The following is a 14,515-nucleotide window of genomic DNA, read 5'->3' on the forward strand; positions in this document are numbered from 1 at the left end:
CCATTTTCGAATTACATCGAGTTTATTGCAAAACAAATCACAGTTATGACCCGATTTTGTCAGCCCCCGATTTTGTCTACCCCCGATTTTGTCTACCCCCGATTTTAGCAATCTTTTTGACCCGATTTTGTCTAACCCCGATTTTAGCATTCTTTGTTCCCGATTTTGTCAGCCTAAAATTTATATTTATTTTAATTAGACTAAACACGTTTATACTGACAATATTGAGTGCATAAAGTCAATTATGATCTTGGCCACGTCTATACAATCATCTGAAGATCATTTTTTTAAAATTAGAAATTCTTAATAATTATCCAAGAAACTTATCAATGTTACCTTGGATTACGGTACATAGAAAACGGAAGTAAAAAAACAATGTTTATACATATTAACCAAATCATAAAACTAAGTCGTTAAGTTAAAATAAAACTTGAAACCAGTCGAAAAATTTTATCCCGATTTTAGCTCTTTTCCGATTTTGTCAACCCTACATGCAGCATGGGCTGACAAAATCGGGACACTACTGTATTTAGACATTAAAATAGGCCATATTCATTAGTTATTCGCGTTTCTCCATAGAAAATAATACGTTTTGGAGAGTAAAGACCATATTTCTTTCCACTTATTTATTTTCCTTGATGGAAAATGAAAATGGCCTATTTCAATATTTAGATAATAATTTTTGCATTAAACTTGATATAATTTGAAAATTACTTCTAGAGAAATTATTCATATAACCATTATGGCTTAGAATCGTTTCAAGATGCTTACTGTATTATCAGAAAGTCAAAAATCAAAATTTTGAAAATCGACCAAAAGTTGTTCTTAGAAAAACTTTTTTATTTAAAATTTTTCCATAATGAAACTTTGTCTCAAACATCTAACTATCAAGATTCTTTGGTGAAAATTTAAAAAAAATATTAAAAATGGGGTTTTTGTGTAATTTCAATTTGAAGTTATATTTTCAAATATTTTATGACAATAAATAAAATATTTTTTCAGTGTATATTTTTTTTCTTATAGTCCAAACGGTTCTCTACAACTTCTTCACTGAACATTTTTCTCTCAAATCAATAGTTTTGGAGTTAGAATATTTCAAATAAGTTGCATGTAAAAAATTATAGGCCATTTTCAAAAGTTACACTTGAGTCAAAATGATCAATTTTTCTATGGAAAACATTTATTCTACCATATCAAAAACATGTGCAAAATTTAATCCAAATCGAAGACTATCGAGCACGATTTTTATTTTTTTCGACTTATTCTGGATGGAATTCGTCACATGGGGTCATTACAAATATTTGCGGGATGTTCTGGAACCATGAATTGCAAGAAATAATTCTGTATGTTCTTCTCCAGGGTCCAGGGTTTCTCCTGGCGAAAAATCTAGAAGATGGATATGTCGTATGACAGGGTTCAGTATTCGCCCTAGGATATTCCGTCTCGGCGGGTCTCGGCCCTAGGATTTTCCGGAAGACGATCGAATGTAGACGACACTATGTTGTAAGAATTTAGTCAGTATGCTTTGTATTATACTCCAGACGAAAAATCTAGATATTTGTTGTGTCGCATTATGGGGTTTTCAATCATCGGATTGATGACTTCTTCATCCTGGAAGTACTTGTAAATGACCTCATGTTGCAAGAAATGACTCAACACGCATTGTATTATACTCCCGATGAAAGATTGGTGAAGATTGGTGTGTCGCATGATATGCATTGCAATTATCGGATAGACGTCCTTTTGTAGGGTCCTGGAATCGGCTCTAGAAAATTCCAAAAGAACTTGTAGATGACCGCGTACTTGTAGCGTTAACGTAGTTACCTCGTACATTGTATACTAGCAATATTCATGTTAATTTTTAATAATCTCATCCAGACTGCTTTCAGAAACAAGGCAGTGGAGTATACCTTGTTCTAATGAGCTTGATTGGTCGCCCGTAGTCGCTACTCCAGTATCACCAGATTAGCTGCACTTACACAAGTAATCAACCAGATGACTGTTTGGGACTAATAGTATAAGTGCTGGTGATCTTCAATTTTTAGGCAGCAATGGCGCCTTCCACGTCAGAATGAAGACCAATAAGGGGAAGGGGGAGGAATTGATGATGCAATAAACTGGCTCCCACTGTAGATCGTATATACCACTGTGTCCACGCAGTTCATGCGGGAAGGTGTAGGGGTGGTAGATTAATGACAGAGAGGCTTGCTGTTTGGTGAACAGACTGCTTTTGTATCCGGCGTAAGGAGAGGCGTGTTATAATAATGGAAGAAGGGAAGCGCAGTAGGGAAACGGTTTGTCGTCCGTTTCTGGTTCTAGCAAATGCTAGAACAGTACGAGGAAAGGGACGGGCCTGGGATTGAATCCATGAACTTCTGCTTATAAAGCAGAAGCGGTATCCATTAGACCACCAACCCCGTCATATACCTTGCTCTAATCATAAACAAGAATACTAAAAGCATCAATATCGCTTTTGTACTTGTAGATGATCCTATGTTATAGACAGTTACCCAATATGCTTTGTATTGTACTCCCGTTGTAAAATCTTGATGATTGATGGGTCACATGATATGATTTGTGCTGATCACATTTTGGTCCCCAATTAATGCCCCAGAAACCGGTCTCAGAAAATCAGAAACTTGCTAGAATGGTTCCAAATGAGTTGAATGTGTCGGAATATACTAGAAGTTTATGCTTCAGTAACAAACACTGTAGTTTTGTTTGATTCAAGCAAAATAATTATGGAAATGTTTCAAATGACCTTCAGACAGACCCCAAGGGACACCCGTACAAATCCAGAACCGATCGTCCGACTTGTGTTCCCAGCAAGATCTATGTTGAATAGTGTTGAGGCGTTGTGTCAAAATTTAATTGAAATCGTCTGAAAATTTTGAAAATCAAAGCCAAGGTCACGAAAATTTGATGGTAAAAAATAGGTCAGGGACAGTGTCACAAAGGTAAATGTAACATTCCTGAAGCGATCCTTGAAGGAATTTCTGGAGGAATTTCTGAAGGAAGCCCTGAAATTATCACAGGAAATCCTTGAAAGAATACATGGAGAAACTTCTGGAGGATCTTCTTGAAGAATTCACAATAAAATGGATTCGAAGATTTTCTGAAAGTTGTGAATCTATGACAAAAGGTCGATAGACAAAAGGTTGAAAGGACAAAAGGTCGAAAGACAAAAGGTCGAACGGACAAAAGGTCGAAGAACAAAAAATGAAGGGACAAAAGGTCGAAAATATGTTCTCAAAGAAGGAAAAAATTCCCACCAAGCAAATCATTTTCGACCTTTTGTCCTTTCGACCTTTTGTCTTTCGACCTTTTGTCCATAAACCTCTAAGACTATTAACGATGGCCATCGTGACCATAATCTTCGTTGTCATTGTCCATAAATTATCTCCCGAAATTCCCCTAGAAACAAGGGTTCTTCTCAGAAGCACTTTACGGTATGAGGAAACACTTCATGAAATCTTAGAGATGAAGTTAAGGGGAAATTTGTCATTGAAGTTGTTTTGGAATATTTCAAATTAATAGTAGAATTTTCTCAAGGGATTTTCTCGAAGATCCATGTAGAAAATTTTCCAAAGATATATCTAACTATTATCACACAATTCCATTAGATTCCTCAATTAATTCCTATGGAGCATCTTCAAACTTATCAAGAGTTTCCTCCATTATACAGAACCAATTCTTCCAGTTTTTTTTTCACAGAGTGCCTCTAGACAATTTTCTTGTTCTTGGAATTAGTTATCCACTATAACAGAGCCTGCTTCTCAGTTCAATGAGCACTTCCACATTTATACACTGAGAGCTTTCTTCTCAAAGTTGCCATTTCTGCATTCGTATATCATGTGTACGATGATGTTCTATGTCCGGACCTGTGCCTATTGTCCGACCGGAAATCGAACCCAGACACCTTCAGCATGGTTGCGGACGTTACCAAAATATTGAGAAAGGCTAAGAGATTCCGTTGGGATATATTCTTGAAAATTTACTGTTGTGTTCAGAATATAGTAGTGAAAGCTATTTTTTACACAAAATGCTCAACTTTGGCATGCTGTAACATTGTGTCCCTATTAGCAACCGTCATAAAATTTTGGCAGAGAAATACAAATATCCTCAGTTTCATTATTACAAAATTAGAAATGTTTCACAGTACTGATTAAAAATTTAAACACCAGGTGATATCGCTCAAAATAATAGTAGTTTTACTTTAGTAATTTTCTGTTCAACAACTATTTTAGAAAAAAAAAAATGGTTTGTTAATACTTTCATAGCTTGGATGGAAACTGTTGAAACGAAGTGTAAAGTAAAATTTAGAAACAGATTTTTGATTAATTAACACTTCTATTAAGCACCAGGTGATTGCTTAACTTTTTACCCGGCACTTTGAAAAAAAAAAAATCATATTTTGTCCTCTTATTAATATATTCGAATCCTCTGATTCCATATTTAGTGATAATAAAATTGAGGATATTTGTAGTTCTCTGCCAAAATTTCATGCCAATTGCTCATAGGGAAATAAAGTTACAGCATAACAAAGTTACGCATTTTGTATGGCAATCGGCTTTCACTACTATTAATCTGAACAAAACTGTACATACGCATCTCTAGAAAAGTTTTTGGATTAGTTTTCCGAAGAATTATTGGAAAGATTTTCAAGAAATCCTAGTTGAAAAAATTGGAGAATTTTTTTAAAAGCATCTAAAGGAATACCTGTACGGTTCCCTAAAATGATACTTGAAGAAATGCCAGGAAAACTTTTGAAGTTTATAATCTAAGAGTACTTAAAAAACAAGAAAATTTAAAAAAATGGAATATGTCGAAGGATGGTAGACTTCTTGGAGTGTCTCTGAATGAATTTCTGATGAAAATTTAATATATAGAATAACTACTGGAAGTATTTCTGAATAATTTTCTATAAATATCTTCCAAGATATGATTGAGAAATTCCTTTCAGAATCCAAGTATGAATAATGTAATGCGTGTCATCCAATATTCATTTATTACAGATTCACGAAAAATTGGACCTATTTTTATGGGAATTCAGTGAACAGAAAACATTCTAGCATGAATTCCTGGAGGAAATATGTTAAGAAGCCCCGGAGAAAATCTACAAATGAATTGCTTGCTAACGAAGCTTCAGGCAACAATATCTCAGAAGAATTTCATGATGATATTACTGGGTATATGTCATGCAAATCTTTGATATCAACGCGTCTCTGTAAAAGTTTCTTTTAAAACTTTGGAAAAAATCATAGATGACAGGAATTTTTAAAAATCTCTGGATTAAAACCTCGTGGATTTGACCTAAATATATTCGCAAAGAAGTGTTGAAACGATTTTTTTGTGAGAATCTACCCATCCCTTGAAGAATCTAAAAAAAAAGCATCTAAAAAATAAATGAAAACCAATTTTATTACTGTACCATTTGATCGGTTTACAAACGAAAAGTACGAAAGGACAAAAGGTGGGAGGTCGGAAATTTCTTCTTCTTTAAAATAAGTTTTTCGACCTTTTGTCCCTTCTATTTTGCTCTTCGATCTTTTGTCCTTTCGAACTTTTGTCCTTTCGAACTTTTATCTTTCGGTCTTCTGACTTTTCGACATTTTGTCTTTCGACCTTTTATCATAGATTCTCGAAGATTTATTAATAACTGAAGGATTTTTTTTTGAAAAAAGTATTTGTTGGATTTACAAATATTGCAATCCAATCATCAATGGACTTGACGAAATTCCATGAAGTTTGATGGTTAATTTGCAGTTATAGAGTACCGTGCACCCCCGCTAATTCGAACGGTACTACATGCAAACTATCGGGATTCATTTTTAATTCAAGAATCGTGCTTGTTACCTCTTTCACTGTTTTGTTTTGATTCCGTTCCGTTTCATTTCTCTTTACTCCGTTCCATGAGCCAAATTACATTTGAACCATTTCAATCTGAACGATTTGCAAATTAACCGGGGTACAATTTAAAAAGTGTTCAGGTTAAATGTGGTTAAATCAACTGGGGTACCCGGTAACTCATAAGCATAAAAACCGTACCATTCGTAACCTACTTTGTGATTGACCTGAACTATCGAAGTTACACAGATATTCAATGGCGCCGGTCACGTTCTGATCATCACCAGGAAAGGGAAGAATAGATATTTAGATAACCATTGTTATTACCGGGTACCCCCGTTGGTTTGACTACATTCAATCTAAACACTTTTTAATTTGTGCCTCGCTAATTTGCACATCGTTCAGATTAAAAATGGTTCAAACGTTTTTTAGCTCATGGAACGGAGTGGAGTGAAATGAATGGTTGTGGAATGGAACGCAGAACCTAAACAAAACAGTGAAAGAGGTAACCAGAAGCACGATTCTAGGGTGACTAGATGTTCAGATTAAAAATGTATTCCGATGGTTTGCATGCCGGAAAGCACGGTAAAGATTGGGTATGCCTCTGCATCTCCACAGTTGTCCAGGAAATAATAATGGATTAGTGGAGATCTGAGAGGGTTGTAGGACAAAAGGTCGAAGGACAGAAGGTCGAATGACAAAAGGTCGAAGGACAAAAGGTCGAATGGACAAAAGGTCGAAGGGACAAAAGGTCGAAGGGACAAAAGGTCGAATGGACAAAAGGTCGAATGGACAAAAGGTCGAATGGACAAAAGGTCGAATGGAAAAAAAGGTCGAATGGACAAAAGGTCGAATGGACAAAAGGTCGAATGGACGAAAGGTCCAAATTGTACCGTTGAAAGGATTATCGTACACTCAGTTGCTAACATTTTAATCACAAATTACTCCCTTCTCATCTGAAGTTTTTCTTTCTTTTAAACGAAAGCTGTTCTTCAGAACTATCGTTTGAAGCAATAATTTGTATTAATATTATTTCCAAACAAAAGATTTATTTTCTGAATGTCAGTTGTTATTATTTTGATACTTCAAAGCATAAAGTAATTATTATTAGCTTTTTATTTGATACATTTTCAATAGAGATTTGTCCTTCTTTGAAACATTGGCTGTTCTTTTGGAGTTATACATTATAGTGATTTTTTACTGTTGTAGACACTTGTATCGACGATTATTCCTTCTTTTATACATCGACTGTTCTTCATAGATTTCACTTTTACATCTTGCCTGTTTTTTTTTTTCAAATGAAATGTTGCCTTCTTATAAATATCGGCTGTTCTTATTGCTTAACAGTGTTTATGAGCATTTCAATTGCATTTCTAACAAAGGATTTTCCTTCTTTTGAAGTTTTGCTGTTTTAGGGCTATGCATTAGAGTGTTATCTGACTGTTGGTTTCGTCTGATTTAAATTAGCATCAGGGAAAAATAATCATCTTTTTTCTGGAATTAGGTCCCAACTAGGGTAGAGTTTGCTTCTCAGATACACTAGCATTTACTGAGAGCTTTTCTGATAATTTGATCATTTTTGAATTTGTGCATCATGATTTTTATTAGAAGATGATCGTTCAAGGAATGCAGGTGTGATGTCGCACCACCGACGATCTGAAATCTACCCATGCTCTGAATGGAGGTTTACAGAAACACACACATTACTCTTGGACTCTATTTCAGAGGGCACTTTAACATATGCAGCAGAAAAAGCCTAGGCAAACTGCTTCTCCTAGCCGCCTTGAACAATGTTACAGGGAACCAGCCTCCGCAGAGCGAACCCTCTGCTCTGCAGTCAACTCATGGCGGCACGCCATAGATGCTATAATTCCAGTATAATCTGAATGACAGACGCAGTGCATTCCAGCACTCGGCATCCCAACACATAGCACATAGAGTGTGCATGCCTCGATGCACTTAGAGTTACATAATTACCAGGAGATCATAAATGAACTAACGAGTCCAAACCGCTTTTCAACGCATCAGAATCGTAGTGTGTTGCGCTAGGTTCACAAAAATTCTGGAAGCGCGCGCTAGGGGAGATTCAACGCATGCGCTGCTCGGTGCTACGCTCGCCATCGGTATCCAAGTTGTAAAACAACTGCACGGTAACGAAGAGTCTCTACAGCTATTTTCACCTTATAATGCAAGTGTCTAGATGGTCTACATGATACGGTCGAAGACGCGCGATCCGGAAGCTCCAATCTCGATTCTCGTTTCAAAATTTTGTCTTTACATCTATTATTGTACTGTTTTTGAACAACGCGAGTGACGATGCGCATGAGACGCATTGAGAAATTACCCTAAAAAAGCGAAGAACACCAACATAGGTCTCAAAATGTACAGTGCACGAGTGAGCATGAAAGGAATGTGGCTCTTGCACATAAGGCTACAGCACGTACACAGTAACTCTGGATGCACTACGCCCTGAAAAGTCTAACACAATTTGACCCCGAAAAGATCGTTGTCCAGCTGAAATTGAACCTCCCTCAGTATGGTCTTTCTGAAAATATGCAAGTTTTCTTCGCGTCTGTTTTAGCTGTAGCGCTTGTGATAACTTGCTTTTTTATCTAAAGAGTATAGCATTTGGTTCTTCCTAAATTGTTGTCCATTCGACCTTTTGTCCATTCGACCTTTTTTGTCATTCGACCTTTTGTCCATTCGACCTTTTGTCCATTCGACATTTTGTCCATTCGACCTTTTGTCCCTTCGACCTTTTGTCCATTCGACCTTCTGTCATTCGACCTTTTGTCATTCGACCTTTTGTCCTTCGACCTTTTGTCATAGATTCTCTGAGAGTCACTGACGAAATTTATTTGGCTTTCGTCAAATGCAAGAATAGTTTGTTATTGAAAATTGATTAGAGCAAAAAGAAGTTCTACGGTGGCATTCTATCTTGCTATGGAACACTTAATACCTTAAACATTCGAAACTTACCTCTCCGATGATCTGATCCAGGTTCAGGATGTCGTTGGTGAAACACTCACCCTCCCATCGGGCACACGTCTCCTTGTAGGTGAACGTATCGCCATCGTAGTGGACGGTGGCATTCTGGATGATCCCATCGAGCAGCCGAAGCTCCTCCCACACTTCTGTCCGCAGCAGATTTTTGTCCTCATCCTTGGAGATAACAATCACTCGACCGAAGCGACCTAGATTGGTTTATAGGATTGAATAGAAGATGGAAGAACGGGTTTAGTATGCATGAGCAATTCAAAGAATTCGTATCAATAGAAGATGTCATTGCTCCCGATCTGTGTTAAGTAACCGGTAAAACATCATGCAACCAGCGTGTATGCAAATCATATCGATATAACATTGTGGGCTAGAGGTGTAGGCTAAGCCGAGGAGCGCTAAAGAGGCACTTGAGTAGGTTTATTGCTGCGGTAGATCTTAGCACGAAACGTGCAATAAAACAAGCAAGAGCATCTTCATTAGGTACCCATTACATATGATCGCATTTTTTTTTTGCGAATCTACAGCACTAATTAGGCTGTGTACCTTTACAACTGTAGGGGAGGTGGGTTACCTGACGCAAAGCAATTCCACGTGGGCAAGGTACTGACTATCTGTGCCACTGCCACTGCAAATTGATGAGAGGCGATCAGCAGTAGCAGCTGATGATGATCATGGTCACAACGTTCAACAGACGGTGAATGCGCTTCACTTCAACCAATCGATCATCGATCATCTATGCATGGTGGTGCATAGGTGGATAAAACCTCAAAAATTGAAGTTTTAAGATACTTTTTTTTGCCTTTTTTTGTATATAAAGCAAAGCTACACTGAAATTTTTACATTCATTTTCAAAAAAACTTAAAGTTTAAAGTTGATTAATTATTGTTTTTAGTCGATATGAGGCACTTTAAGGTTTTGCCCCACTTTTGCATGAAAGCGTGCTACTGTGCAACTGGTGTTTGAGAGCGTGCGGTTAGATTTGCTTGCAGCTCGGAAAAGTAAGTAAATTAGTCAGTTTTTGTTTCGTTCGTTCAACCGAGTGCGATCGATATGGTGTGCTTCTCATGTGTGCGAACAAATCGATTTTCGTGTTTCAAGGATCATCGGTTTAAAGCTCGGTGAACTCGATTGGAAGCATGGCGCGACGGGCCGACGATACACGTGAGTTATTCAGAGAGTAATTGGATTTTGCAAAATTTGTTCATTGCGAGTCTAAATGTTCGGTGATCGATTTTTTTCGAAAGCAAAATTATTACCTCATTTGGGCTATTTACAACGTGTACTGCAACGGATCGATGGTCATTTAAATTGCATCTTCTGCCTTTTTTCAACATGATTACCGAGGATTGTCAATAAAAAAAAATGCGTTGTTTAAGGAAGGCAAAGAAGAACAAAATTCAGTTGAAACACAATGTATGTTATGTAAAAAACATCACATTTACTGATTACGGCTGTTCACAAATAACACGACAGGAACAATTGAAAGGATGGAATGCGTTTATATAATTATTAATATTCGCACAATCCTTATCTCGATCTCAATTTCAATGTACGTATGTGATTTACTAATTATATCTACCAGCTAAGAACTGGAAGATTCCTGGACAATCTGGATGTTGATCTTGAGCGCCTATTATAGGAATCTCTCATAATTACTAATAATGGGTTGGTTCTATGAGAAACGGATCAGTGCTATCTTGAAATCTGAAAATGATACCTATATGGTACGCATATTGGGGCGTGGAATCAATTTTACTCTTGATATCAGCGTGTCAAAATCTTGACGCCTTCCATACATTTCCTCAGCGTTTCTCAACAGTTCATGATTACTAAGCGCATCACAATTCGAAATAGTTTAACACATTCTAGTTTTGAAGTTGCCACACTCTGAAGCGGTTCTTGGGAATGTTCTAGAAAAAAAAAAAACAGAATCAATCCCTGGCAGGGTAATTTAAATGAATACCGTAGAGATCGTTTTGATTCTTTAAATTATTTTTGGAGAAGTTTCTGTCTTGGGTAAGACTAATATTAAAAAATATGTTCAATTAGAAAATGTGGAATATCTTTTCGTACTTTTAACATGAATTGAACGAACACACTGAATTTCATACGACACCCGAGCAGGTAAAAAAAGCTCAGCAATAGCTAATTTTGATATGGACATCTAAAAGTGATATTAACTTGATATATATAAGAGATAAAAGATCTGAAAATGATATCTAAAATTTACTCCTAGAACTTCATTAGCATATCATATTTAGCTTTTGTAAGATCTATTCAATATCAGCGAGCTATTCTTTTGATCTGCAAACATCAAATTTTGATATGGCTTCAAAGTTCAAAGAATAAAATTTACATATTATCTTCAGATCTTTAATCTCTTATGTCAATCAAATCAATATCTCGATTTGATGGTCAGAACTTCGCTTCTGCTCGGGCAGTCTAATTGTATTTAGTTTTTTTTTATTATTTGTATTTATAAATCAGGCCCACATCGAATCCCTTGTGAGTGATGTACTATAATGAATCAATGAATCAATGATTACGCCTTCCTTACACAATCCATCAGTGAATGCCATTGAAACTTCGCCACCACTTTCACTTGCCGTTGTTCGGTTGACCTTTTCCAATCTTTTACAAATTGTCAGACATGAGCATTTTCATCAAGTTTCGAAAACAGCTTTTGCAAATATTCCTCGCTGCCTGACATTGCACCACTCATCAATCAAACAAGTGAACCATAATATGCACACAGTTTATACATATTTACCGGCCCCGGACCGCAGCATTGAAAGCTGTTTTGTGTATTGACACCCATCATTGGACACCTCTCGCGAGAGGACTATAAGCTCGGATCGGACAAAAGGCGTTGCTGCAATTTCAATCGAAAGAAAACAGTGAGAGCCATTTCACCTTGCCCAGAGGCGCGACTCTGGTACCTCGGCAATCATCGGGCGGTGACCATCGATCGACGAATCGATGTCCCGCTGTAAGGGCAGACGGGGTAATATGCGCCTTCTGAGGATAGATCCAATTTTAACTGTGTTGACGCATTTAGTCCCACTTAATTTATTCCAAATAATGCCAAAATCGTTTTTGAATTTTTTTTTTAATTTTTGATGTTCAAATTGGGATTTTTTTTTCCATAAGAGGCATTCAAATTGATAGAGCCACCATATTAAATGATCGAATTTGACTCAAATACCATTAATCTTGGGAAAACTGTGGTGTCGCATTTTACCCCGACGGCGCATTTTATACCTAGTTCCCCTACAGATGCAAACAGGATTTCTGCATGTGCATTCACGTGTTCATCAGCTTATCACCTTGTTCTCATTGTCGCGACCACGCCACCGTCGCCGCAGTCATCTTGTACATTGACCTCGTTTTTCTGTTTAAGAAAAACCGTGGCTCATTCCGTATGTTTGGCAAAGCAACGAGAAATGTCAGCTGTCGACTTGAATTACTTACTCCGCCTGCAAGCAGGGAGGAAACTCTGCCGAGTGCACAGTGTTATTTTATTCACTGATTTCATGGTCGAAATAGAGTAGCTCCTCAACCGTCGATTCTCCTATAAAAGTTTGTTCAGAAAATTGTCTTAATTTCAAAAAACCCATCTTTTAGCATAAACGACATGATGATTCTAAAAGTGAAAATATTCCGAACACTGGAAGACTTAGAGCTTCTAATGGTCAAGAAACAGTAGATATTAAAAAAAATCGTCATTTTTTTTCGTTCAATTGTAATCTATTCAATGTCGACAGACTCACACTCAAATTTCAATCAATGAGCTCTCCCGCGAGAGCAAACTCATTAGAGATCTGCTTCGAAAATATCATGCTTTAGTTTTTCGTGCAAAATCACTCAATCACACTCGTGTCGTCAAAAATTGTTCAGCCATAAAGCCCGTCAAAATTCGTTGGTGTTCACGTTATAAAGGATTACTATAATTCTACTATACTAACACGCAATCATTGCTTTGTGTGAGTAAACTATGGAAATAGGAGACAATGAATCAAACAGATGAACCAACTCATACATGATTTTTTGAATGCTGAGTGGCGTGAAAAAATTCAATCGTGAATTGTAAGAATTTGTGTTTCTCACACTTCTGAATTTATCTAGTATATTGATAATAATTATTGTAAATAATAATTAATAATAATAATTTTTGACTATCATTGTAATGCAAAAGATTTGATCAACATTTTAATTAAAATACTGAACATGTTTCAAATACCTTGATTCAAATTCTGAACAGTATAAACAGTAGGTGTTTGAATGAATATTTTTTTAAAATAAATCCACCTGAGCTTGACCATAATTACCACTTTCCTGCCCATAAACTGTTCCATATGGAAAAAGTATGAAAAAGTGTCGCTCAAAGTGTTAAGATTATCTACTCAAATAAACGTTCGTTGAGGGGACGAGCCTGGTGTAGTGGTTAAAATTCACGCCTCTCACGCAGAGTTCCTGGGATCGAATCCCATCCCCGAGATAGTCACTTAAGACGTAAAGGTTACACTGAAGACTTGATTTGACTTGACTTGATTTTAGCGATATAGTTTGATCGAAAAAGTTTCTTGGTATATTAAAGCGCATATTCAGATGCAAAATTGGCAATTTGAAACAACTTTGTCGAAGACATGATTTTTCTATCTCTTATACTTTTTGAGATATATGCCGTTGTATGTGAGTGGTTTTTTTTTTCTGCCAGGCAGTGCGTCGAGAAAGCCCGAGAAATCTTATTCATAATTTTTTTGTTTTATAATTTTTATATAAAATCCCTGTGGTCTGTTTGTCTGTGCTAGAAGTGTAGACTTGCAAAACTTTAATTTTATTCAAAAGACATTGAATGGTTCACCACTGTAAATGTCGGCATAAGAATATTATGTGATGGTCAAGCAAATCGATTTTTTTTTCAATTTGAGTAAAATATCCTAACAGCTGTAGGAATGTTGCTTTTAGCTATTTGTTTAACAAACTTTGAATGGTTCGTCACTTCAAGTAACGACATTATTTTCTCATATTTGAAATTTTTTCATGTCAATTGAAAATATTATACTCTTAAGTATGTTTATATCTCACTAATAATCGTTTATCATGGTCTAATCGCTTATCAAAGTAAATCCTGTGACCCAACGATCCTCCCCATTAACAACCATCCCTCCCAGTAACCTTTGTGGAGATGCAGAGGCAAACACGATCCAAATAGCAAAGGTTACACACTAACATTCCTCCCCTCAATCCCACCTGACTGCAAAGACGTGACCGGCGCCGTTATTGACCATGTATAAATAGAGGCACTGAATTTTGCACACTAAAGAAGATTATGGCCAATCCCAGCCGAACTTCTTGTTGATTCTTTGTGCATATTCACTGACTTTTGTCAATCACGGAATAGCAACCATTGATATGTGTAGTCAGTCTAAGCTCTAAGCTAAAGCTAAGCTATATGCCGTTGCATGTGAGTGGCCCCTAAAAATCAAAATTTTTATCATAACTTTTTTCCAAGAGTTTTGACATTTTTTTGTGTTTTCTACAAAGTTGTTTGTAGTTTTTGCTGAACATGTCATCACGCTACCTTTTGAAGTAACAAAGTTATTGGTGAATTACTTTTTTATCAAGGGGTAGTTTAGGCCTTTATAACTGTCTTCGTCGCAAAAAG

General features: G+C 36.5%; 1 protein-coding gene across 1 annotated transcript in view; it reads right to left on the reverse strand.

Annotated features, from left to right (window-relative positions):
• LOC5569794 (patched domain-containing protein 3) overlaps positions 1-14,515 on the reverse strand; it is a 324,648-nt gene that overhangs the window by 110,665 nt on the left and 199,468 nt on the right. The window contains exon 4 of the mRNA XM_021848595.1: positions 8,827-9,041. Within this exon, the coding sequence (XP_021704287.1) occupies positions 8,827-9,041 (215 nt within the window). The remainder of the gene's footprint in view (positions 1-8,826; positions 9,042-14,515) is intronic.

This window comes from Aedes aegypti, chromosome 3 (assembly GCF_002204515.2).
Source record: "Aedes aegypti strain LVP_AGWG chromosome 3, AaegL5.0 Primary Assembly, whole genome shotgun sequence".
In the NCBI taxonomy this organism is placed as follows: Eukaryota; Metazoa; Arthropoda; class Insecta; order Diptera; family Culicidae; genus Aedes; species Aedes aegypti.